The following is a 22630-nucleotide window of genomic DNA, read 5'->3' as shown; positions in this document are numbered from 1 at the left end:
AGAATTTCAGGGACAGACTACCAGATTTGTACATCCTGACGGTATCAAAATGGCCTACTCAGACTGCTGAGGCTATTTTGCAGCTCCCGCAACTGCTTCAGTACCTACGCACATTCAAATCCTCCCTGGACTTATTTTCACCACGTTCTTGCACAACAGGCAAAAATCACCTTCTAGAATGGACAAACTCGAGCACATAGAGAAAGTTGCTCATAGTCACATGCAAGCCTGTGATGAAGTATGAAACCAGAGTGTCAGATGTAGGAACTCCAGCAGAGGAGAAAATTCAGGAAAATTGGATTAAATGCTGCAGGAGATATATCTAAACTGTCATGCAAACCAACCTCTGAAGGTTTTGGTAGAAGAACATGACATCTTAAGGGGAAACTATTATTTTGAGACGATTACAGCAGAATAAACAATTTGTTGCAATGCTATTCATTTGGATTGTAAATAGGCAAATGCAGTGCGATACCACAGACAGTTATATCCACTTACTTGCCACACTCCTTACAAGGAAAAATTGTTGTTGGGTCGGTCTCACCACTCGTTGTGCTGTGGGCAGGTGAACTCTTGATGGAGCAGTATCCACTCTGCGTACCAGATTTCTGCTTAGTGCCTGGAATAGTGCATCGTGGTTTTGTCACCTGGTTTGTACCTCCATGAATGCGAGCGTGGCCATTTAGCGCTTGTCGGGAACTGAACACCTGATGGGGCGTAGGGAAGGAAAAAAAACATCAAGAAAAACTGCACTAGAACAGGAACTACAGAAAGCTGAACGCGTATTATAAAAAAACAACTGTACGTGTCAGATGCACACCATCTACTTGGTCATATGCTGCTTGCTTTCAGCTATATCCCACTAGAGCTGAACAAACAAGTTATAATAAAGACTTATAACTTAGTTATAATAAAAGCAAACCAATGAGCTATCTTATTATTACAGCTGTATAACAAAAAGACAAACAGAGCTGTTACTATATATCCCTACATCATGTCAGGATACAATTTGGTGTAAAGATCACCATATTGCCTGTATTTAATAGTGTAAGATTTGTAAGACTTCAAAGCAGACAAAATGACTTGTCCCAAGATATGCAGGAGGTATCACTGGCCAGGAACAGTCTAAACACCTGATTTCCAAAAATCACTATTCGTTAACATACGAAGCCCCTGCTATTATTTAAAGATATGAAATGCACGTACAGCGCCGCAGTTTGGCATTTCACAGATGAAGGAGGATGAAGAAAGTGAAAGACTCTGAAGGGCAGGCAGGTCTATAGGTCCTACGAGAGGGATAGCTGGTGGGTCAGGAGACTTCTGCATTTCCCTTTCTTCCTTCCTGTCTTCTTCAATCTCCTCATCTTCCTCTAACACTTCCTCTTCTCCGCTTGTCTGAAATAGAGTGCATTTAAGAAATACTAGAAATATGGCCAAATACAGACAGCACAGGCTAATAGAACGTAGAAACCGCTGGAACAGGTTAGCCAAGTCTGCTTCCAGGGTTTGGGATTTTTTCCCATCTTGGCTGAACTTCTGATCTTGCTGGAACCACCACTCCTTAATGGACAAGCTACAGCTCATGAAGCTTCACTGCAGCACTCAGAATGCCCTCCAACTGTTTTACGGAGCCATGGCTCCAAAAGTCTACAGATGCCAAAGTACAATACTCCCATTTTTAGAATGGGGATGTACACTACATTCATAGTTGAATTAAATGGCTTACTAAACAAAGTATGTCTTTTAAGAATGCTTCAACTATCTAATACAGACCTCACACACCAAGAATTCATTGCCAGTCTGTGTAAATGCTAGTTGTACCAGAATGGCTGGGCACTTTTAGGCACGTGCACGCATGCACACACACACACAGAAGAATAACTTACAGATGGTTACCTGCTTCATCAGTAGCAAAGCCATAATTGTTGGACTAGAGTTAGATAATGCACTGGTCAACACACTTTTATCTCACTACAGGAACACAAAATCTTGGTGTAGCTGAGATCACAGAATGCTCACACAGATCATAATTTAGAATTACGGAATAATTTAGGTCAGAAGAGGCCTATGTCATCTAGCCCAACCTCCTGCTCAAAACAGTACAAACTTCAAAATTAGCAACCATTAAACTTTCTTATATTCTTCTACATTTACCATGCATTCCTCTCTTTTTTTCTCTAAGCGTGTTCTGTGTTTCCGTCCCAACCGCAGGATTTTCTTCCAGGTATAGTAGTATTCCACACATTGTGCAACCGTCTTAGACTTAACCTGTAGTTAAGTAATTGCAGAAATAGTCCAATCTTAATTTCTCATTTTAATTCAAGACAACTTTAATATATCCCGAGAGGCAGGTTTTATTTATCAAACATTCAAATGGAGAAATAAAGTCAATTTGAATACAACACAAATACTCTTGCAGAATCATTTTGTTAATTATTGCTTTTCAGTCAAATTTGTGTTGACTGTTTCAGCTTCAGTACATTTTTCTGGGATTCTCCAGACTCTAGTCAGATAGTGACCGAGAAAGTACATTTATAGCTCAGGCATACAATACCACTGAGAATTAAGATTTGGTTCCCATAAACCCGAATGTTTTCCAACATTTCAGCTAACAGCAAGGGGATTTAATTCTGCCCCCAGACAGACACAACTCGTCTTTTCTGCTTTGTGACAGAACATGAAAATTAAGCCCAAACACATTCTCTCTTTATGAGCACATTTCAACCCTTTCTGGTGCGAGGCTCAGTGCCTGTGACCCGGGCAGCTTTCAACGAACTGCCGGGGAACATGAAGGCATTGGCGGGCACCATAACTGGGGAGCCTCCGATTTCTGATGTGCCAACTGTTCAATATAACAAGAGGAACAGATCATTTTTATCTTTTTGCCAGTGCTGCGATTGCATGCATAGGTACACCAAATGAAAAACCCCACTGACAGCACCCTTCTACCTGCTGCTGGGTCTATGCCTGCAATAAGCGGGTCTGTCACTGGAGGGAAGACAAAGGGGAACAGAATGCAGCAGATGGAAGCAAACAGTTAACAGAACAGAAACAACCTTACCATTTTCTGTACAAATATAAAATCTTTGCTGTAGGTGGACAATGCCTCTTTGAACAGCCTCCTTTCTTGATGCGTCCATTTGTCAGAGCCTTAAAAAAAAAACAACACACACAGTGAACTCATGATAAACAACAAAAACCTTCCACCTTTATGTTGAAGTAGTATCTGGACCAAAAACTGGGAAACCTGAAGCACAGGCTGGCGATTGCTGCCAGGCAAACCAAGTCTGGCTGTGCTGACTCAGGCCTGAAGCCCACCTCAGCAGCACTTCATCTCCAGCAGCAGCCCCAGGCAGTTGCCTAGGAAACAGTAAGATCAGAGCAAGCAAATACAACGCCTCTCCCTAATTTTTCCTAACCTCTGACCATTTATGGTTCAGGGGATTTCCTGAATCTGTTGGAATTTGCTTATGTGGTAACCAACCTTCTAAGTGCTGACCCACTCTTCCTTTCGATTAATTAAGTCTCTTGCATCCACAACATACTTTGCCAATGGGGTTTGCAGATCACTAGGCTGTCTGCATGAAGGATCCAGCTCCTTTTCTTTGATTCCTGGCTCCCAAGTAGCTTCACTGGATGACCCCTCGTTGTTGAAGTGGAAAAGAAAAATGAACCCATTCTCTACCATCATCTGCACGCTACTGAGGATTTCATGTCCCTTCTGTCACTTTCTTTCCCCTCCTGAAGAGGCCAAGATGCTTCAATGCCTTTGGTCATGACTGTTGTTCCTCTCTGAACCTTCTCAGTACTAAAACCCCCATCTAGAGATGAAGGGAACAGAAAGGCTGATAATAATCCACAGACGTGCACAGTGGCACCACCACGTGCTCTATTCTCCTAACATCAGACTTATGCCTTTTTTTTTTTAAACTGCTGTAAAGTACAAAGCTGATGTGTTCATACAACTACCATCATAATCCCAAGGTCTCAGTCTAATGGATAAGTATCACCACAGAGCTCATCATTTTATATGTAATGCTTGTACTGCCTCATTCCCATATATGCCACTTTATATTCAGCTTCTCAGAAGTTCAGCTGGCGTTTTGTTCTCCAGACAGCAACTCTCAAAAGGTCCTTTAGCAGCTGTTCACTTGTATGGCTTGAGGTAAGACAAATTCTTTGTGATTGAGGCCACAAGTAGACAGAGATGGTATGGCAGTGTGGAATACGTGAAAAGTGCTTCCTGATCAATGGATTAATGATTAATGGAAGCTGTACATAAAGCTTTCATATATTATTATTCTGTTTGCTTCACCAACCTAACTGCCCATGAAAATGTGAAATCAACACTTAAATTGAAATGAATTTGTGCTTCCTCAGTATCGGTCCAACAGAAGGAACACGGAAGTGCTCTACTGCATCAAGCACCAGTGTCCTGATTGTAAGAGCAGGTGGTACATACATTAAAGGAAGGATATGCAAGAAGCCATAAGGTAAATGCCTTTGAAATGACTCAGAGAAGATTCTACCACAGTCTGAGAGTAGCTGAAAGTTTCATCATTAAAAGAAATCCCTAATATTCCTGTCAATGTTACCACTCTCCATAGAAATGCTTGCCTCTGCACTGAGCTCAATTAACTAGGGCTTGGCACCATGTGCGGTATTGAACTCTGCAGGTTACTTATGTCTGTAAAGAATATATACATTTTTCATTAACTGCAAATGTTTTGCTTCTCGGTGTCAATTCCCAGGCTCCTAAAAGCCCAGAGCAGGTATCTCACCACGCCGTTATATACTGAAAACTCCAAATTAACTTTTCTGCAGCCTGTTTTCTGTAGGCTTTTCCAGTACTGGCTATAAGCACGCATTAGTTATTTCCACAGAGATTTACGCTAAAGCTCTCTATCTAAGTGTCAGAGAAAAGCACTGGCTTCAAGCTGCAAATTTTATTTATTGTTACCACCCAAAGATCTTTTTGCTGACACACTGCCTTGCCATCCTTTCCATCCCAAACCAGTGCCATTCCCTTTTTACAAAGCCTGCCATTCATTTGCATTTACCCTCCTTTTGAGCAGGAGTAAATGCACTGATCCAGTCCAGGATCCTGGTCCACTATACTAAAACATTTTAGAAAGCATGAAAACACCAAAGGATGGGTTTTAGTTTTCAGCAAACCTCTCCAGCCACCCTCTCCTGTCTCTACCCCGCTCTCCTGAAATAATAATAATAAAAACCACTTCTGTGAACTAATTTTATTGTACATCTATGGAAAATTTAGGCCTTACAGAGTTTCCCCAATAGCTATGGTATTAGCAGAGACCCTTATACGATTACGAGGGTTAATTGGAAGTAACCTAATTAATAGAATAAATCCTGTGTAGGAAAAGAAACAGAAGAAAAGCTGTTTTTAACTCTGGTTGCTGGGAAACCGCTTTTGCTCTTGTTAGCTTGAGGGAGATATACAGAACGTGTAGAGAGAGATCTGCAATGCAGCAAGAAAGAATTTTGGACTTTGCAATACAGATCAAATTTTAAAGCTGATCTTTACGCTTAGAGATTTATTATCTATTTTATCTGCCATATTAAAATACCGGTTTTGAACTGACTGAAAAAAATACAGTCTACGGACTGGGGGTCTTTAGGCCCAATCTGTGGGTTTCAAGGGAACCACACCTCCACCTGTGAGCCCCCTTGAGAAGCGGCTCAAATCCATTACATTCAGCATACACTGGGTCTGATCCTCACACCATCACAGTACCTATCAAAGTTTTCAGACTGCCTGAAGTGCTTTATTTCAGACACCACTTCTCCAGTCTCAAGTTGTGCCAGAGGAGGTTCAGATTGGACTTTAGGAAGAATTTCTTCATGGAGAGGGTGGTCAAGCACCGGAATGGGCTGCCCAGGGAAGCGGTGGAGTCCCCATCCCTGGAGGTATGTAAGAGACGTGTGGACCTGGCACTAAGGGCCCTGGTTTAGTGCTGGGACTCAGCAGGTTAAGATGATGGTTGGACATGATGATCTTGAAGGTCTTTTCCAACCTGGATGATGCTATGATTCCTGAAATTCTCACTGCATGACAACTTCAGACCTAAGAAATTCTGCTGCTCAAATGAAAAAACATTCAAACATCTGTAAAAGCACTCCTCTTGTACAAGGTACGTGCTCCCTCTCTCTTCCCTAATACACCATCCTGGCAGATGGCAAAGCATTAAGACATAGAGGTTAGGGTGTTCTTCCAAGCAGCCCTAGGTCAACATGCCCAGCTCTCTTGGTGGACAACAGAAACGTTTGAAGTTTTACAACTTGCTTCTCCTCACAAACCAACAGGTTTCAAGGACAAAGGTTTCACTGGCATCCCCGCCCATGGCAGGGGGTTGGAATTAGATGGTCTTTAAGGTCCCTTCCAACTCGAGCCGTTCTCTGATTGTAAGGTGAGCTATCGCTCACATCCTTGTTCTAGGGCAATGCATAGGATGAGTCCGGATATTTATTGTTTGTGGTATCAGCTGATCCTCATCAGTCAGTGCCATGCTCTGTTTTGGTCTACTCCTGCTTTAACAGTGGCTGTGCCTGTTAGCTGTGACTTCTGAATACAAGGCAGAAAGCCCAAAGAGTTAACTGAAACAAATGCAACTTGAAGTTATATAAACTATTCACACACTAGATTTTGAGAAATCCACATATGTCTTGAGTGCCTGATTATCAACCACAAAATCTATTATTCAAGAGCTGCATGGTGCTAGAGCTGAGCTGTCAGTATAACTTGCAATCACATGTTGCATTCAAGAGCACTAGTAAGTAATGCTTTCTCTCGTCATTTTATGGCAGTGAAACCCAGGGTGGTGAGATTTTGTTTCATGCTGTGATAAGCACACAAACTTCCTTTCCTGCTTAAGAAATAAGTTACATATTTCTTATACTACTTATAATACTGTTACTCTAATGTCCAGAGGTCTCTGCTAGTTAACAACGATTAGCGTCATCTCATGTGAAAGATGAAATAAAGTCTCTCCTGGCTCCTCCCAGCATCACAACAGAACACTTTCTGAAACTACTGTGAACTTGCTTCAGCGAAGACTATCCCTCCTCTGCCACACAGGCAGTATTTTCTCATCTGTTCTGCCAATTCGATCTCTCACTGAGGACGAGGCTGCTGGGATATCCTTCATCCCCCTACTCTCCTCCCTTGGATCGCATCACACATATGCTTTGGTGTTATCTCTCCAGACATGAACGCTCAGGGACCTGGTTACAGCTCCTGTCTGACATCCTCCTCCTCCAGCCAGCTCCATGTCCATTCTCAGGACTGCAATGGAGCTGCCTTCAAAGCCAGTAGGCATCTCCCCCAGCCAAGACTTAAACCTGACCTTCACCTTTATTCACTCCTGTTATCAGCTGCCATCAGACATGTTCCTGTACTGGTTCTCAGGCCTTGACTAGGAGTTCTTTCCAGAAGACTCCTTGCTACTTGGGAATCCCTGCAGTGAGCTGCTACAGCCAGCAAGTGGCTTGTTTTTGTACTTATGTGGCACAATGACTACAACTGGAAATGCGTATATGGCCCTGAATATTGTGACTGACTGACCACCAGAAGATTCTCGGCTTGTTTCCTGCTGAGCCTAAACTGGAGGTAAAGCCTCAAGTCCCTTATGTAAAACCCTACTCTGTGTCAATGCAGTTGTTAGTCACTGCAAAGCCATGAGCAATTATATGGAGGGCTGCAGAGGAGAGATGTGTTACCTTGAGCTATGCTTAAGTGACAACACTGAAGCCCAATAGCTTAACGCCACCCTGTGTATGTCACAGAGCACTTCTGCCTCAAAACCAAAATGAGGTTCTTGCTGTGTTTGTTAAAGCTGTCACCATCCCAAACCTGTTTCTTTTAGGCTGTATCCATGCCAAGAGAGGCTCTGTATTCAGCACTAAGACACTAATGAGAGTTATAGCACTGTCTCTTTGGACGGATGCTCATGATTATCACATTCCCTTATCATGCACCATCACATCAGAAGAGAAAGGCATGACAGCAGACAGTTACACACCACAGGAAGAAGACCTTATTGCTAAATCAGTCACGTATGAATAGCAGCAATTTTAAAGGAAGATCAACAAATTAAATTTTAGTTAAAAGAAAAAAGAAAATCCTCCAGGCAGTTTACAACCTGCAGAACCCTACACAGCAACATGACTACAAGGTTTCTGTCTATCATTAGTCAGGTAAAACTACCAAACTCGTAAAGGCTCTGGATGTACCACACAGCACTGTCCACACCGCCCTCTGTCAGAGGCTGCCATCCCTGCAGCAGACAGCAGAGAGAGCAGTGCGATTCCACGCACCGGACTGGGATGCCAGCCTCGGGCTCTGTGTACCAGCAGATGCAGAGATCACAAGGAAACCTACCGGCGTAGTGGTAATTTGCCAAAGGATGACACTTCAATCTCACTGGCTTCCTCAACAGCAGCTTCTCAAGAGTAACCTAAATGAATAAGTAGAAGGAAAATAAAATACGGAATTAGCACATGCAGTCAGTTGCTACATACAACTGCATTCAGGAGACTACTTGGTAGGATATTAAATAAAATTATTATTTTTTTTTTTGTCACACAAAACTCACACCAAATTACTCCACGGTCCATTAACACTGTGGCTCACATAAGAGCACCCAGTGCACACCTGTCCAGCCTTCATTAGCACAAATGTGGCTATTACTTAGCAACTTCCAGCAATTCCCTCCCTCCTGATTGCCACAGACAAATACGATCACAGTGTTTAATTTGATATTATTAATTAATATTAATATTTAATGGTTGATTTGGTAGCATTGTTTTAGAACACCTGTTTAAGTCACCATCTGTCAGGAATGACAACAAGTAGGGTTAATTCTCCTTTGGATCAGGGAGAAAGATGATTTGTGGATTCCTGATTTTTCTTCCCCCAGATGATGCATATTCCCATACAGCAAATGTCAAATCCTGACAATACGACTCAGACACCTGTCTCAGAGCCCCCCACATACAGCTAATGGAGCCTGACGAAAGTGGGATGCAAGTTAAAGGACACCATGTTAGACTATCTTGTGAGATTCATTCCAGCCCCGTGTTCTGTTGCATTTTATTTTAAATTGGCTCTCCAGGATCTGGGGCAGGACCTTGTCTTTCCTTAACGCTGGGCAAAAGGGATGTTTTGCCTTAGCTAGTAATGTTTCCACCACAAAGCTAACACAAACATTTGAAATGCATTATTTATATGAGAACTGTATGCGATTACCTCACAGTACCAAACAAATAAGTAGATGTGATTGTTGCTTAAAAAATAAATAAATAAATAAATAAATAAATAAATAAATTTTATAAGGGCTAGAAGAAGACTAAGCTCTCTGTGACCACAAAGCCTGTGAAATATCAGGTCTGGAGAAAGCACTGGGAGACAAAGCCCCAAGGCTATAAACTAAGCAATCTTATCTATCTGAAATATACAGTAAGCCTTCAAAGAGGGACTGCTTTGAAATTTAAATTTATTAGAGAATGAAAGGGAAAAGTCATTCCCCAAAAATGTTACAGGATGCTTAAAGCATCGCTGCTAATCAGTCAGAAATCTTTTTTATATAACCATATCTAAATCCATTTAATAAAGCACGCTAATTTATCTGCGAAGAGGATTCTCTCTCCTGTTTCAGCTTATCTTACCATAATATCTCCTTTTGCCTCAAAGAGGGAGTGCAAAGCATATTCCGAGTTAGTTCCTCCACCAGGTAACACACTGGAACAACTCATATTTAAGAGGTCTTCCACTGTTAGAAACAAGTCAACATTTTACTGCTAATACTGTGCCTGTCAGTTAAACAACCCGAGCCAACGATTCTGTAACTACAGACAACGTAGTTGAGGGCAGCAGCTTTCACATTTTCCCTCCCCAGGGTAATTATTCTCCTGGTTTTAGGATCACTTACTGAGGAGGGGACGTGACTGGATTTTCAGAGCACGTCCCTGGGATGTGATGGAGTATTATAAAGCCAGAGGCAGAGACCTGGCTGTGAGCAGTGGCTTGCACAGACACATATGGTCAGTGATGCTGCTGCACCAAGAAAGCTCCAGTCAGGGCAGAGGAACAGAAATGAACCACACTTGAGCAGGAACAAACTCTGTTCAGGGCTGTAGTAATCAATAAGACCATCAAATTTCATCTCTGTTATGGTCCCAGGATAGGCCTAGGAACCAAGAGCTGCCTCTCACCTGTGATCTCTGCCCTTACCCCAGGCAGTGCAGTGCACAAAAATCTCTTCCTGGCAATAACCTTTCCCTGTTGGCTGCCAGAGAAAACTTCAGCCACATTAAAGGCCCAGAATGTTGCTCTGAATCTGTAACATGCAGTTCTGGTCTTCTGCCCTGACTTCTCAGTAATTAACACTCTCCTGAATCTTTTGTACAGTATACAAATGAGAAATCGATGGGAATTTCTTCAGCAGACACAGGGTGATGTATGGGCGTTTAGAACAGCAAGTCATCATACCCCTTTGTTGGAAGACTTTGTTCTCCAGTTCTGGCCATGGTTTCCAAACCAAAGTAGCCTTGTGCACATCTTTGTCCATTAGCAACCTGTCCTGCAGCTCAGGAATATCAGCCTGGAACCTGGACCCAATATTGATTCGTCTATAAGAACAAACAAACAAACAAGTATTCGACTATGCAGCATGCAGAAAAAACAGAAGTCACATTAGTGTTCATTTTGTTCCCAACAAAACTTTTATTACACTGGAGCGGCAGGAAATTGTGTCAGACTGCTTTACGCAATGCTTTACTCTCAGTGGGATAAGTATTTTGAATATTAGAGAGAACTGATCTCTTGGGGGGAAACCAGAATTTCCATACACAATTTAAACTATATTGAGACACCATACCTTACAGATAAAGAAAACCCAAGCTAGCTTATATACGTGCTGAGTAGCAAAGAGGCTAGATGCAGGACATGCTAGCCTTCTGTTCCACAGAGAATGGCACTCTTTGGCAGAAAGCAGAGACATTACTGCTTCGGGAGGGGGGTAACGTTGTTTGCAGACTGCCCTGGGGAACCTACCAGATAACACCTCTCTCCAAAGCTCCACAGAGAGTACCTAACACACACACACACATATATATATATTTATCTATAATAGCAAAAGTACTGGAGCAGCATATGTTCTCCTCGTGACCCTTTCTCCAGCCATCATTAACCGTTTTCCACCTTCAGTGGCTCCCACCAAGCCTCTCCTAGCATTTCAGAACCACGACACCCACATCTCCCACAGGCACTTTGCTCCTCAGCCACCACGCCGAGTACCCTTAAATGCATCCAGACCAACACGCATTCAGGCAGCCAAACGCTACCTGCCCAGTTCAAAATATTTCAGGGCACGCACTCTAGGCTGGAGCTGGTCTATCAAAGCTGTGACAAAAGCAATATTGTTTTTCTTACGGTTCAACAGTCTGTTCTCCGGGCCCAGGCGTCACTGGAATGACACTTCCATCAATACTATCTGAAACAGAGATTGGAGTGCCAGTGCTTAAAACATATTTTGGTAACAACAGTATCCCTGCTGATGCTATATTGCCACTTTCCTATTAACATCCTGCAGGAATCGGTGAGACATCAGGGTACATCTGGGAGAGCTAGCAGCACCTGGGATGTGTTTGGCTCAAAATTACCTAGTTCCTGCATAATCAGGTGTATTTCTCATGTAAAAGAGTAGTCAGGCACAATACACAGGGTTAAGTAATAGCTGAGGGGCTAAAACAAGTTCACTTTAAAGCACATACCATCAACAATGACTAAAAGTTCTCTATACTCTGCTGGTCTGGAGGAGAACATTAGTCAGGATGGTAAAACAGCTGAACACAAAGAACACACAATGCTTTCACAATGCTTTAGGTTCCTTAAAGCAATTCTTATTTTGGCTTTTGGAGCTGTAGCTCTGCAATACCTCCCCGCCACCTTTGACTGTTCCCATTAATGCTGCATCTTCGATGTACCTTCATTCATATCTACAGCATCTTCTGGCTTGTTTGCCACACGGTCTTTCCCCCCTTCAGAAAAGCTATTGCTTTAACTCTTCCTCGCTCTCTCCCCTACCTGACCTACTATTTTGTCCTATTCGACTCAAAACCGTAACCTCTGCAAGTCAGAAGTGCTGATACTTCAACTGTTCTGAAAACATCCTTTCACTGAAGCACTGAGAACATCTTTTGTGAGATGAAATGATTTTGTAAATAATTCTGCATCAAAATGCAACCCTATCCTCCCCCAACCCTCCAGTCAGGAATTTCCATTTTGCTTCGGTTTTTGAGGAAACTAACAACTAGATTTTAATGAAGTTATGAGAAGATGAAAGGTTTGTGCACAGACTACTTTCCTGAAGGTGGAGATGACCAGTCCCGATTTCTGTTTCCCAATTTTCTCCAAAAAAGAGCAAGCAGACAGAAAGGAAAACATAAGATAAATCTGTGAGTCTACTCATGCCTACCCCAAAGCATGACAGGCTATGGCATTTACCCTTGCTGCCTCCAACAAAAAGCCACCCAGCATGTTTTTTCATCATTTGAGGGGCACCGGTGTGGTACTGCAGCACAGAAAGAAAAACAGGGAACCAAAACCACATCAGCACTGGTTACAAGAGTTTGTCACATGCTTGTCTCCCAAGCCAGAGTGGTTCTGATGAGAGGACAGATAGGTTACCAATCTCCAAGAGAGAAGTGGGAAAAGTGACAGGAGCTTCACTTTCTTTGGATTGCAGGACACAGGTGGTGGCCTGCTAAGTAAGATTTCAACTTGCTCCTTGCATTTTCATGCTAATAACCTGCTCAGTTTACAAAGCTAAGAAGGAGCTGAAAGAAGGGCAATGGGAGCTCTATGGCATTGCTATGATAGCACAGGCAACTTCCATCACAAAATCTGGAGTGACTCAGGGTACAGTTACCACCTCCTTTCTACTGGGAGGCTTCTTCCATTCTATTACGGAAAGGTTACCCTTTCTCAATATTCAGACATACAGACTACCTAAATCGTTAAAGGGAACAAATGTCATGCCCATGTTTCTACCACCATGATCAGGTATGATTAGCCACCTTTTCTTGTGAAGCACCGAAGAAAAACAAAACCCCAAGGCTCAAACTAAATCTCTTCCCTCCACCTCAGACAGCCTTGCTGTATGGAGAGGCACAGCAGTCCTTCCTGGAGGCAGCCGACGGTGAAAGATCACGGCCTTTCTCACTGGTTAGGCCCCTCTGTTCACTTTATGCTTTTAATACCACCTCTCCCAAATCCAATGCAAAAACACTGAGGAAGATGGACTCGTCCTGTGACGTAACACAACCAGCCACACGCGTGCTCACACGTAAAATCCTCAGTGTGGTACCACCAGGAAAGAGCTCGGCGGTGTCTGCTACACACTGCCCCCCTGTAAACGTAACACTTACTGGAGCGACACAGGAGCACCCGTGGAGTAGGTGTGAGCGGAGTAAGCGGTAGCTGAGCGTGCGAGGTGCTATGAGATGACGTGATGACGCTGCTGAAGAGCCCGGACCCTTGCCGAACGGGACTAAGCATCGGTGGCGGAGTGTAGGGGGGGAGCTCATGCGGCCGGTCCAGCAGATGATCTCCGAGGACGCGGGGAGAGCGAAGCTGACTCTGGTACAGCATGGCACCGGAGTGGGACATGCTGAAGTTGAAGGAAGGAGGAGGTATGAAGAGAGGTTCGGGTCTATGCCGATACTTCTTCTTGTCCTGCAATGGTTTTAAGTTTTCTTCCAATTTTGAAGCACTTTGATGAGGTTTTTTGCTGATTTCCTAAAGGAAAACATACAGAACTGTAATATTTAGCCATGCTTACATGTGGTTTGCATTGAACACAGTTCCCTACAGCCTAGGGCACAGAATACAGCCACAGAAATGCTGTTACCAGCAGGCAGTTATTCAGGTACTGGTCAGTACAGTATCTGGTCCTACCCAGAAACCACAGAGGAAAGAGGAGAGCCAGGAAGAATTACCCTCACCTCCCACAGGGATCCCTCTGGGTCAAGGCAGGGCTGAGCTGGAGGCTCTGAGCTGGCTGCAGCCAGCTTTTGAAGGTGCGAAGAGCAACCCTCTCAGGCCACGAGTCTCCCACACCTTTCAGCTCCACCTGAACACCCTGGGCACTTCAATTTGCACTGAATACACAAAGGCTATTGCAAGTTGCTTCACTATCCAGCCACGGTTTATTAGGAAGTTTATACGAGATGTTTTCCAATGCATTTATTTTGTTTGACTAAGAAGGACGCATGAGCTCAGTGAAATTACTGCAGCACTCAGCAGCAGGAAAGGAAGAAAAATGTAATAAATTCAAATTCTTTGCCTCTTATCAGTACATTCCCATCAGCTTGAGTACAGTCCAGCTGCAACAAATCCTAAATTTAACTCTCTCCTCTTGGAGGAAAAAAAGGGTAGTAGATAACCATTTGGGAAATTCAGGCATTCAAACACTCCTCAAATCTGAAGGTTAAAAATCATTTAACACTAAATCCCTAGAAATCACAGAAAGCAGAAGATACAAAAGTTGTGCAAACCTAGGATCTGGATATCCTGAGGGTGGGTAAGAAATAGGTTTTCAGATTATGCTTTAAAAATGTACAGAAGCTGGTAGATGAACACAGTAGTAAATACGCTGCTTTAAGGTGTACAGATTGGAGATCTAAGGATTAACTTCGAAAACGGAAGAAAATTTTTGACAGACAAAACAGGGTTACTCCAGAATGTCTGCATCATCTATAAGTACTATTACTATGTAAAAGAATTACTACCATGTATGTTTATACAATATATATCTTTACACCATGGGTGGTTCCTGAGAATCACATTCACCCAATAAAAACCATGTTAAAGAAGCATTAGCACTGTCACCCTTTATCCCTTACATTAATGTGTTCCAGCTTGTGGAAATGTTTTTGATTACAGAGGTCCTGTCCTCTCTGTTAGATCATGGCTGTATCCTCTCCAACAGCTGTTGATGGTTTTGCTCTCCAAAAAAAGTTAAGTTTCAGAACATTTTTCATTTAGTAGAAGGAAAAAGTGCAGCTTTACAGAGAATTTTATAGATAACGAGCATTCAGAACAGCAAGAGGGTGAGGGTTACCTATAATCACAGACAGAGCCCGTCACGATGGTGAACATTTAGCGTTCGCAGAGGTGAAAGTGAAAAGACTCTAAACTTAACAAAACAACAACAAACTAGCAACCCCCCCCCCCCCCCACACACACAACAATCCCCCCCCCCAAATGTAAGTCCAGATCTATGTCTTTGATTAAAGGCTTGTTTTGTTCTGCTCTTTAAATGTGAAAGAGCTGGCATTCTTCTCACTAGTGTAAAATCAACTAACCAGCCAAGATGACATCTCAAACAGTTAAGTACACCTTAGCCTCACTACACCAACACTACTTTCAAAAAAGACCACACTGAATATTAAAGGAGATCTTGGTGCCCGTGGATTTTCAGTGCAGAATCACCTCAACACTTCTCTGAAGCTCCAGAAACTGATGTCCATTATTCAAGAACTTATGCTTCCACCTGGGCCCTGCTGCCCCAGCTCGACAAATCCACTCTGGGTAGACCCTGATGGACCTCACTTGACTGCTGGGTTCACCACACCCAGCATCCTGTAGTCTTGCTGAAAACTTACTTCCTTCTGCTGATTGACTTCTACTGATTCCGTGAATTTGTGAGCAATTTTCTGGACAGCTCAAAGCACAGTGCAAATGCAACATGGTTTCAGTTCTTTGGTTAAAGAAGAAAATTAGAGTCTCCAGTGGCACAATCCCTTTACAGAAGAAAAGAGAACTGCAGATCTTCTGGTGTTTGAATGTTTCCAGTGCTGCTACTTATATAAAAGACAGGATCTAGGATCTAAATTCAGGAAACTGAATTTAATTTGCTTGGGCAATAACAAAGACTACCAAGCTTAATTTTGAGTGAATGAACATACATTTAGCCAAACTCTGGCAGATTTAATCACAGTCACTTTATAAACGTTGCAGAAATACACAAGCCCAAGCCACCTACTCTGATGTCTCTAGAGAAGATCTCCCACTCAGAGCTCATGGATTCAGAAAAGACTGTCCCTTTCCTCTCCAGAAACTAGAAATAGAAAAGAGAAACTGCACTGGCAAGTTACAAGCTAAGTACTGTGAGATGCTGGTTTCCACAGTAGAGTGGAAGTTTATGTGTAAAATCTCCATCTGATAGGAAGAGAGTAAAGATTTTCTGTGTATTTAAATTAGCGGGCATGTCTGAGTGAAGGGTGAGGGGAGGGTGATAAATATACAAATACTACAAAGAGCCACCCACGATGGTGTATGCTGTCCCCTCGTTTAGCCGTCTGACTGGTGAGAAAATAAAAATCAGGGGAGTATTTCTCCACATTATTATATAGATAATATTATATATAAGTAGAGTACTTATACTCCCCAGTAATCCCTTATCATGGCATAGTCTGCGAGCATGGATTCAAAAGAACGAGCAGCATCTATTCCTGCACTGGAATGTGAACAAAATGATACTGCTTGCTCCAGGACTCTTCAGGAAAACAATAAAGAGCATTCTCACATCTCATTCAAGGGCTCATCAGTTCCTCGTGCTACTTGACAATTTCAGTTTTATGAGCGAAATGAAAGCACTAAGCACAGCTATTTTTCCTATGTCAGAATTCCCAATGATTAACCCTTAGATCTGATGCATGCAGAAGGAAAGGGAAAAATGACTTCATTTTAAAACTCTGAGTCAGCAAGCTTCATATTGGCTTAGAGCACGCACTAAGTACTGCACAGTGCCTTCCTATCTACAGCTGAAATGAGAAGCACATATATCTGACTCAAAAAACAGGAAGAAATAAAACTGCTGAATTTAAGCAATAACATAAAAACAAAGCAGCCTGAAAAGGAAAAAACAAAAACAGTAAAAAGATACTAAATCCCTTTGTTCTAGTGGGATAAAAAGAGTATCACATTCCAATTTCAAATGGCTTATTTTCAGCTGAAGTCTTGATTCCCCAGTAAAGAGAAAATTAGTATTTTCAAAGGACCGAGGAAGAAATGATACGATGCCACGGCCTCTTTTTGTTTTTTTTAGGCATCATTAGGATTCCAGAAAATACTCTAAAACACGGGAATTTTAGAACACAGCAGCACTATAAGCAAAGGGATTTAACAAGCACAGCACAGTTAGTGGCAAGAAATGCAGCACTCACAGAGGACGAGCAGGGGTTGGCCACTTTTGGACTGCACGGTGGAGAGTAAGTCATCTTCACGAGAACGGGCATCTCATCATCTGACACAGAGTTGGCAGGCTTGTCTTTGACTGTGGCAGTGCTGGCAGAGGGCTGCGTGCTGGGCTCAGGTGACAGAAGCTTTACAGGGACAGACACTGGCATGATGATGGGCGCGAGGCTATCCACCTCTTTAGGCAGCGGCTGCTGTGGTGGTTTCTCTCCTTCATCCTGTACAGACAATTAGAGGCTTTCAGCCCGAGTGAGGGAGGGCTGCTTCTGGATCGATAACTACACAACGTAAGCACCGTGGCTGAAAAGAAGTGGCCAGGGTCACAAAACACACAATAGCCTTGCTTCTTGGACTCTGTGTTTGCCTTGAACGAAGTTGGCAGATTACTTGCAACTCCTATACAGGATTTAGCCTCGGTGATAAACAACCACATTAAGCATCTTTACAGGATCACTTGCAGAATGGGCAAGAAACATGTGCCCCTTTTTTTTAGATCTCTATAAAGGCAGAATTCCCCATCACCCACCTAAAAACAAAAAGATACAGATGGTGTAACTGTGGTAGCTCTTTGCCTTCCCGTAGTTCTCCCCATCAAGAGAGAATTTTTAAAATATCAGGACGCTGAAAAACTGATTGACAGGCAAGTTATTTTTGTTCAGAACAATTTAAACCCACATTTTTCATTTGGTATTTGTTGATACCTATAGAACTAAAACACTCGGGAAGAAAGCTGTCAAAGATTCAACAATCCTGCTCCTTCAATTAAAGCCTGGGAATGCTTCCAATAAACATCCCTTAGTCATCTAAGTAGTCCAAATGAAAATAAGGAAGACTTGATGTTCCTGATATTTCTAATATAATAAACAAACACAAGGGGAAAAATTCAGAAGCTTGTGCCATGACTTTGTAGTGTGTGTTTGTAATGTGCAGAGACACAAAGAGGCACAAACGTTGTTCTGTCCTCTACCACTCTCTCACTTTTAAGCGAGACTTCTGGCCTGTAAATTAGCAGAATTATGTGTATTTCTACTTACACAGGGTGTGACATAAAACAGCGCCAAGGAGAACAGGTTTTCACAGCAAAGCAAAGCGTGGCAAAGCAAGCAAACATCAACATCGAAAGAAGAGAGTCAAATACTGAAGTAATATGAACTGCTACCTGTTTGAAGTTAGGAGATGCTCGTACTCCTCCATGAGATCTCATGTGACCATTCAGAGCAGGCAAACTCTTAAACTCCTTCAAGCATATTGAACACGTTAGCTTGTTCTTCACATCAGCTCTCTCAGGAAGTGTTTCTCTGTTCTGGCCACTATTGTTTGTTTTTTGTTTGTTTGGGTTTTTGTTTTTTTAGCATGGAACAGAAGAAGAGACATCAGGTTGGCATGTTCCTTTCATTGCAGAGGAAGCTTTTTTGTTAAGGAAGTCAATAAAATTTTACAGCTAAACGTTTATGAAGCCACAACTAAGCACAGGGTGAGTACTGTGGAATACACAGGTGATAACCTAGGTCAGCTGTTCCCAAGATGGGGAGAAGGAAACTTTCAAGTAGGAACTCCCTCTAACACGCTTTTTATAAGGTGACCTTTGATATGGAAAAGTCTGAGAAGCCGGGAGATCTATTGTGACAGATCTTCACTTCCCCTCTGTGCCAGCACTCAGCGAGCACTTGGATGTAATGCCCCTACTTAGGGCAGACAACAGTGCTGGGGGACACCTCAGCCCTGCAGAGGCGAGACCTTAAGAAAAACGGAAGGTCCCTGCTGCTGAAGATACAAATATAAATGCACCATCGCTCTTCTCTTACAAATGCAACACCGAGTGCAGACTGCTCCCCTGCCTGGTTCTTTTTTTGTTTTGTTTTGTTTTTTTTTGGGGGGAAAGACAAAGCACTTGATTTTATTGCTAGGAGGGTGTGGAGTGTAAAATCACACAAGCTTATATCCACAAAGCTAAAAAAAGATGTTTCTAGAAGAGTAACATCTATGACCTACCCAGAGTGCATTCTCTTCCCTTTAAGCTGCAGCACTGCTTTGTATTTCTCATATTTAAAACCACTAACACAAAAAATTAATACCTTTGTTCTGGCGACAGCGGCTGCAGTCTGCCGTCTGACAATTGCACCTGCTATCAAAAGGAGGAGAGGGAAAACGAGGGGAAAAAAGCAAAAAGAATTTTTCAGGAAATAGTAATACGTAAATGAACATCCTCACGGCTTTATGCGTGCATTTTGCATATGATTTTACTAATACTACAGGCCTCTGAACTGCGAGCCTTACATGTATCCAGCAAATCAATGCCCCTGTGAGCATGGCTAGCACAAGTTTTCTTGCACTCACCTGCTGTTCAAAGCCTTCCCTCTGACCCAGCAGTATTACTTTTGGAAACAAGGAGCTAAGTCGTCGTGCACATTCAGGCCCTCAGGCGTTGAAAAAGGAGCAGGAGCACCTTGCTGTAACCAGGTTCCTCCTCCCCTGAACCCGACCCCAAGCTCCCCGAACCCTCTCAGGAGGGAGCCAGCAGCCCCGCAGCAGCGGTTTCATGCTGCTGCCAGCCTGGCCTGTAGCCAAGCCAGTGATGCAGACAGGAAAGTCTGTTACCACAGCTCCCCAAATCGTCCAAGCAATGCCGACTGCTCACATCCTAACTTCCCGGCTCTCCCGCAGCTGTCTCATTTCCATACCTGGCTGCTCTTCTACGGAACAAGTTTGGCTGAGCAGGGGTCTGAAATGTCACCTACCTGAGGCCACCCGGCGCTGGGCGAGTCCTGCTGAGAGCTTTTGTTGTTCAGATGAGCTCCCGAGGGTGGCAAAAGAGTTCGATGAGGGACAGCGTTACCCACAGAGTTGATCTCCGGCCGCACGGGATCCTCCGCTGTCTCTGGCGGCGTGAGGCCGACGTGGGAGTTCAGAGAGGGAGCTCTGCTCTCACTCGGGTATTGCTTCTGCTGGTCGTGCTGCTGCTGCAGCAAACCCTGTGGGTACAAGTGCCTGTACTGCTCGTGGGGGTCCTGGTAGCAATACTGAGGCACCGCTCCCAACTGGATGAGCTGCACAGGATGACTCGGGTCCTGAGGGTACTGGTGGGGTTCGTGCATAGTCTTTGGATCGGGTTCCCGGTGATACGGAGGAAGCTGCAGTTGCATCTGTTGCTGCTGTTGCTGTAGCTGCTGCATGACGGGTTGCGTTTGGTAATACTGAGCTATTTGCATCGGGCACTGCCTCTGCTGCTGCTGCCGAGTTGGCTGTGGCTGCTGCTGCTGGATCTCCTGTATCGAGAGCCGCTGATGCCCCTGCTGTGGCTGAGCATAGTATTGAGCCTGCTGCAAGTGCTGCATCTGTTGCGGTAGGAGCTGCTGGGACTGCACTTGCTGGACGTGCGTCTGCCCTTGCTGAAAGGCGGAATGCATCTGCATCTGCGATAAATGCTGCTGGTAGTCGTAGTACAACTGTTGGTGCTGCATGACTTGCATTTGCTGCTTTTGCTGTGTGCTTGCAAAATTCTGGTGCGTTTGCTGTGGCACTGGTTGATATCTTTGTACACTGGAAGTTACAGGCTGTTGCTCAACCGCTGGCTTCTGGGACAGCAGCTGCCTGAGCGCGCTGTCACCAGAATTATCCACCATCGTAGACTCAGCGTGCAAAACCTGAGCCATGTTGTTAACTTGAATTCTCAGATTTTGGTTAGCAAATACTTGCGTAAAGGAGTCCAATTTATGCAGGACCCCACTGGTAATTTTTTGCGACCGATTTTCACTGGGTTGAGAGTAAGAATATTGGTATCCGTCGTGAGACTCCCCCTGCCCGAGGGGGCTCCACATTGCGCTTTGATTACTCAAATTGTTCCTCGCTGGGACGTGGTTTCCTGAGCCAGAATGCGTCCATGTTTGTCTAGGTGTATCCATTGACCCAAGACTTTTTGAACCTACAGGCAAAGCTATACTGTCTCTTGAATCTTGGGGAAACTGGGGGGAGAGAGGGGACGCCTGGGGAGCATCCATAACAGATGTCCCGTAACTATGGTTTAGCGATGGAAGGGAGTTCATTTGGTGCTGTTGGTAGTACAAGTTCTCGTTGCTGTTGGCAGCATGGTTAGTTTTATACAATTGCTGGTCCCCCATTTTTGGTCACTTCTGTTCCAAACTTACAGGCACGCGAACCATTGAAATCTCTATGAACCCTGAGATAGCTGAGTGAGGGAGGGGAGGGGAGGGGAAGAGAAGCTAGGATTACTTATAATTCAGCATGTCCGTGTGCATCACAAGGACTACGATTTCCTCCAGTCTGTCAGTAATTCCAAACGCAGACTCCACGTTGCTTCACATCTTCAAAAAATGGACCACAGCGCAAATCTTAGACAGACCGGTAATAGGTTCAATGCGCCAGGCACCTGTGGGGTAAGAGAAAGGCAGGGTAAGTGCTGGCTTTCCACATAAACTGTTCTCGTTATTGCCTCAAAGCAAACTGTAAAATCTCCTGGTTCAAAATACATAATCATATGCAAAATTGTAGCAGCTGGGCTATTCCAGAGCAGTTAAATTACTTCATCTCATCCCATTATCCTGCTTCTTCTCTAGTTCTCTGATAAAATCAGTCTGCCAGACCCATAAAGGCCCATTCTTCTAAACCAAGAGTTATTTCTTCCTGAAGTATATGAACGCTCAAGCCATAGCTGGCCACATATTGCTCTCTTGTGACTAGCTTTAGCCAGACAGTTAACTATCGAGCCAAATCACCTTTTCTAGCATTACAGCTTTCTTGTCAGAAGCAACACATCCATTTTCTAACATAAAATAGCAGACGCCTCCACAAAGGCCTGAAAAGACAGGTAAAAGAAAACCAGGGCTTTGAACAAAGCTGACAGTACTCAGATTAAAAGGACATACAAAAAAAATTTAATTGCCATCCAGGATTTGCACAGAGCCTTCCACAGCTTCTCACAACTTTCAGGGTACCTACAGGAAGCATCCACCACTGGTATGAAAATTAAGCATCACTGAAGAGTAAGATGCAAGACTAATGCTCATTGCTGTGACAAAACCAACAAAAAAACCCTAAAACAAATAAACAAAACAAAACAAAACAAACACCCCAAAATCACAAGCACAGTTACCCAAATGCAGCTGTGCTTGCAGCTTTCTTTGCTCACCTGTTTGGAATCTGATCAATGCTAAGAGCAAACAAGTCCTTGGAAATCTGTTATGGTCGCTCCCCTTACACCAGAAGCGCTGAATTCCAGCCTCTCCTCTCCTCTCTTACCCTTCTCCAGTTTGCATTATTTTAACGGACTAATTCATGTTAAATGCAACCATTTATCTTTCTCACCACACAAACTGCAATTCAGAGCAATAC

The 22630-nt window shown here is 43.5% G+C and overlaps 1 protein-coding gene across 11 annotated transcripts in view; it reads right to left on the bottom strand.

The window, feature by feature from the left end:
* Positions 1–22630, bottom strand: part of TRERF1 (transcriptional regulating factor 1) — a 101739-nt gene that overhangs the window by 3360 nt on the left and 75749 nt on the right. For 4 of the 11 annotated variants that reach the window (XM_035555959.2, XM_050709374.1, XM_050709372.1 and 1 more), the window contains 13 exons: positions 20020–21668; positions 19357–19406; positions 18441–18591; positions 17251–17499; positions 13450–13819; positions 11453–11513; positions 10511–10650; positions 9688–9791; positions 8402–8477; positions 3062–3150; positions 2155–2268; positions 1207–1395; positions 499–707 (listed from right to left, as the gene is read on the bottom strand). In XM_035555959.2, coding sequence (XP_035411852.1) covers positions 499–707; positions 1207–1395; positions 2155–2268; positions 3062–3150; positions 8402–8477; positions 9688–9791; positions 10511–10650; positions 11453–11513; positions 13450–13819; positions 17251–17499; positions 18441–18591; positions 19357–19406; positions 20020–21399 — 3182 coding nt within the window. In that variant the 5' untranslated portion in view covers positions 21400–21668. The remainder of the gene's footprint in view (positions 1–498; positions 708–1206; positions 1396–2154; positions 2269–3061; positions 3151–8401; positions 8478–9687; positions 9792–10510; positions 10651–11452; positions 11514–13449; positions 13820–17250; positions 17500–18440; positions 18592–19356; positions 19407–20019; positions 21669–22630) is intronic. The other 7 variants (XM_050709376.1, XM_050709378.1, XM_050709377.1 and 4 more) reach the window with 3 other exon arrangements.

This window comes from Cygnus atratus, chromosome 3, assembly GCF_013377495.2.
Source record: "Cygnus atratus isolate AKBS03 ecotype Queensland, Australia chromosome 3, CAtr_DNAZoo_HiC_assembly, whole genome shotgun sequence".
Lineage (NCBI taxonomy): Eukaryota > Metazoa > Chordata > Aves > Anseriformes > Anatidae > Cygnus > Cygnus atratus.
The sequence above is the reverse complement of the archived record's forward strand: the minus strand, read 5'-3'. Positions and strand labels throughout refer to the sequence as shown.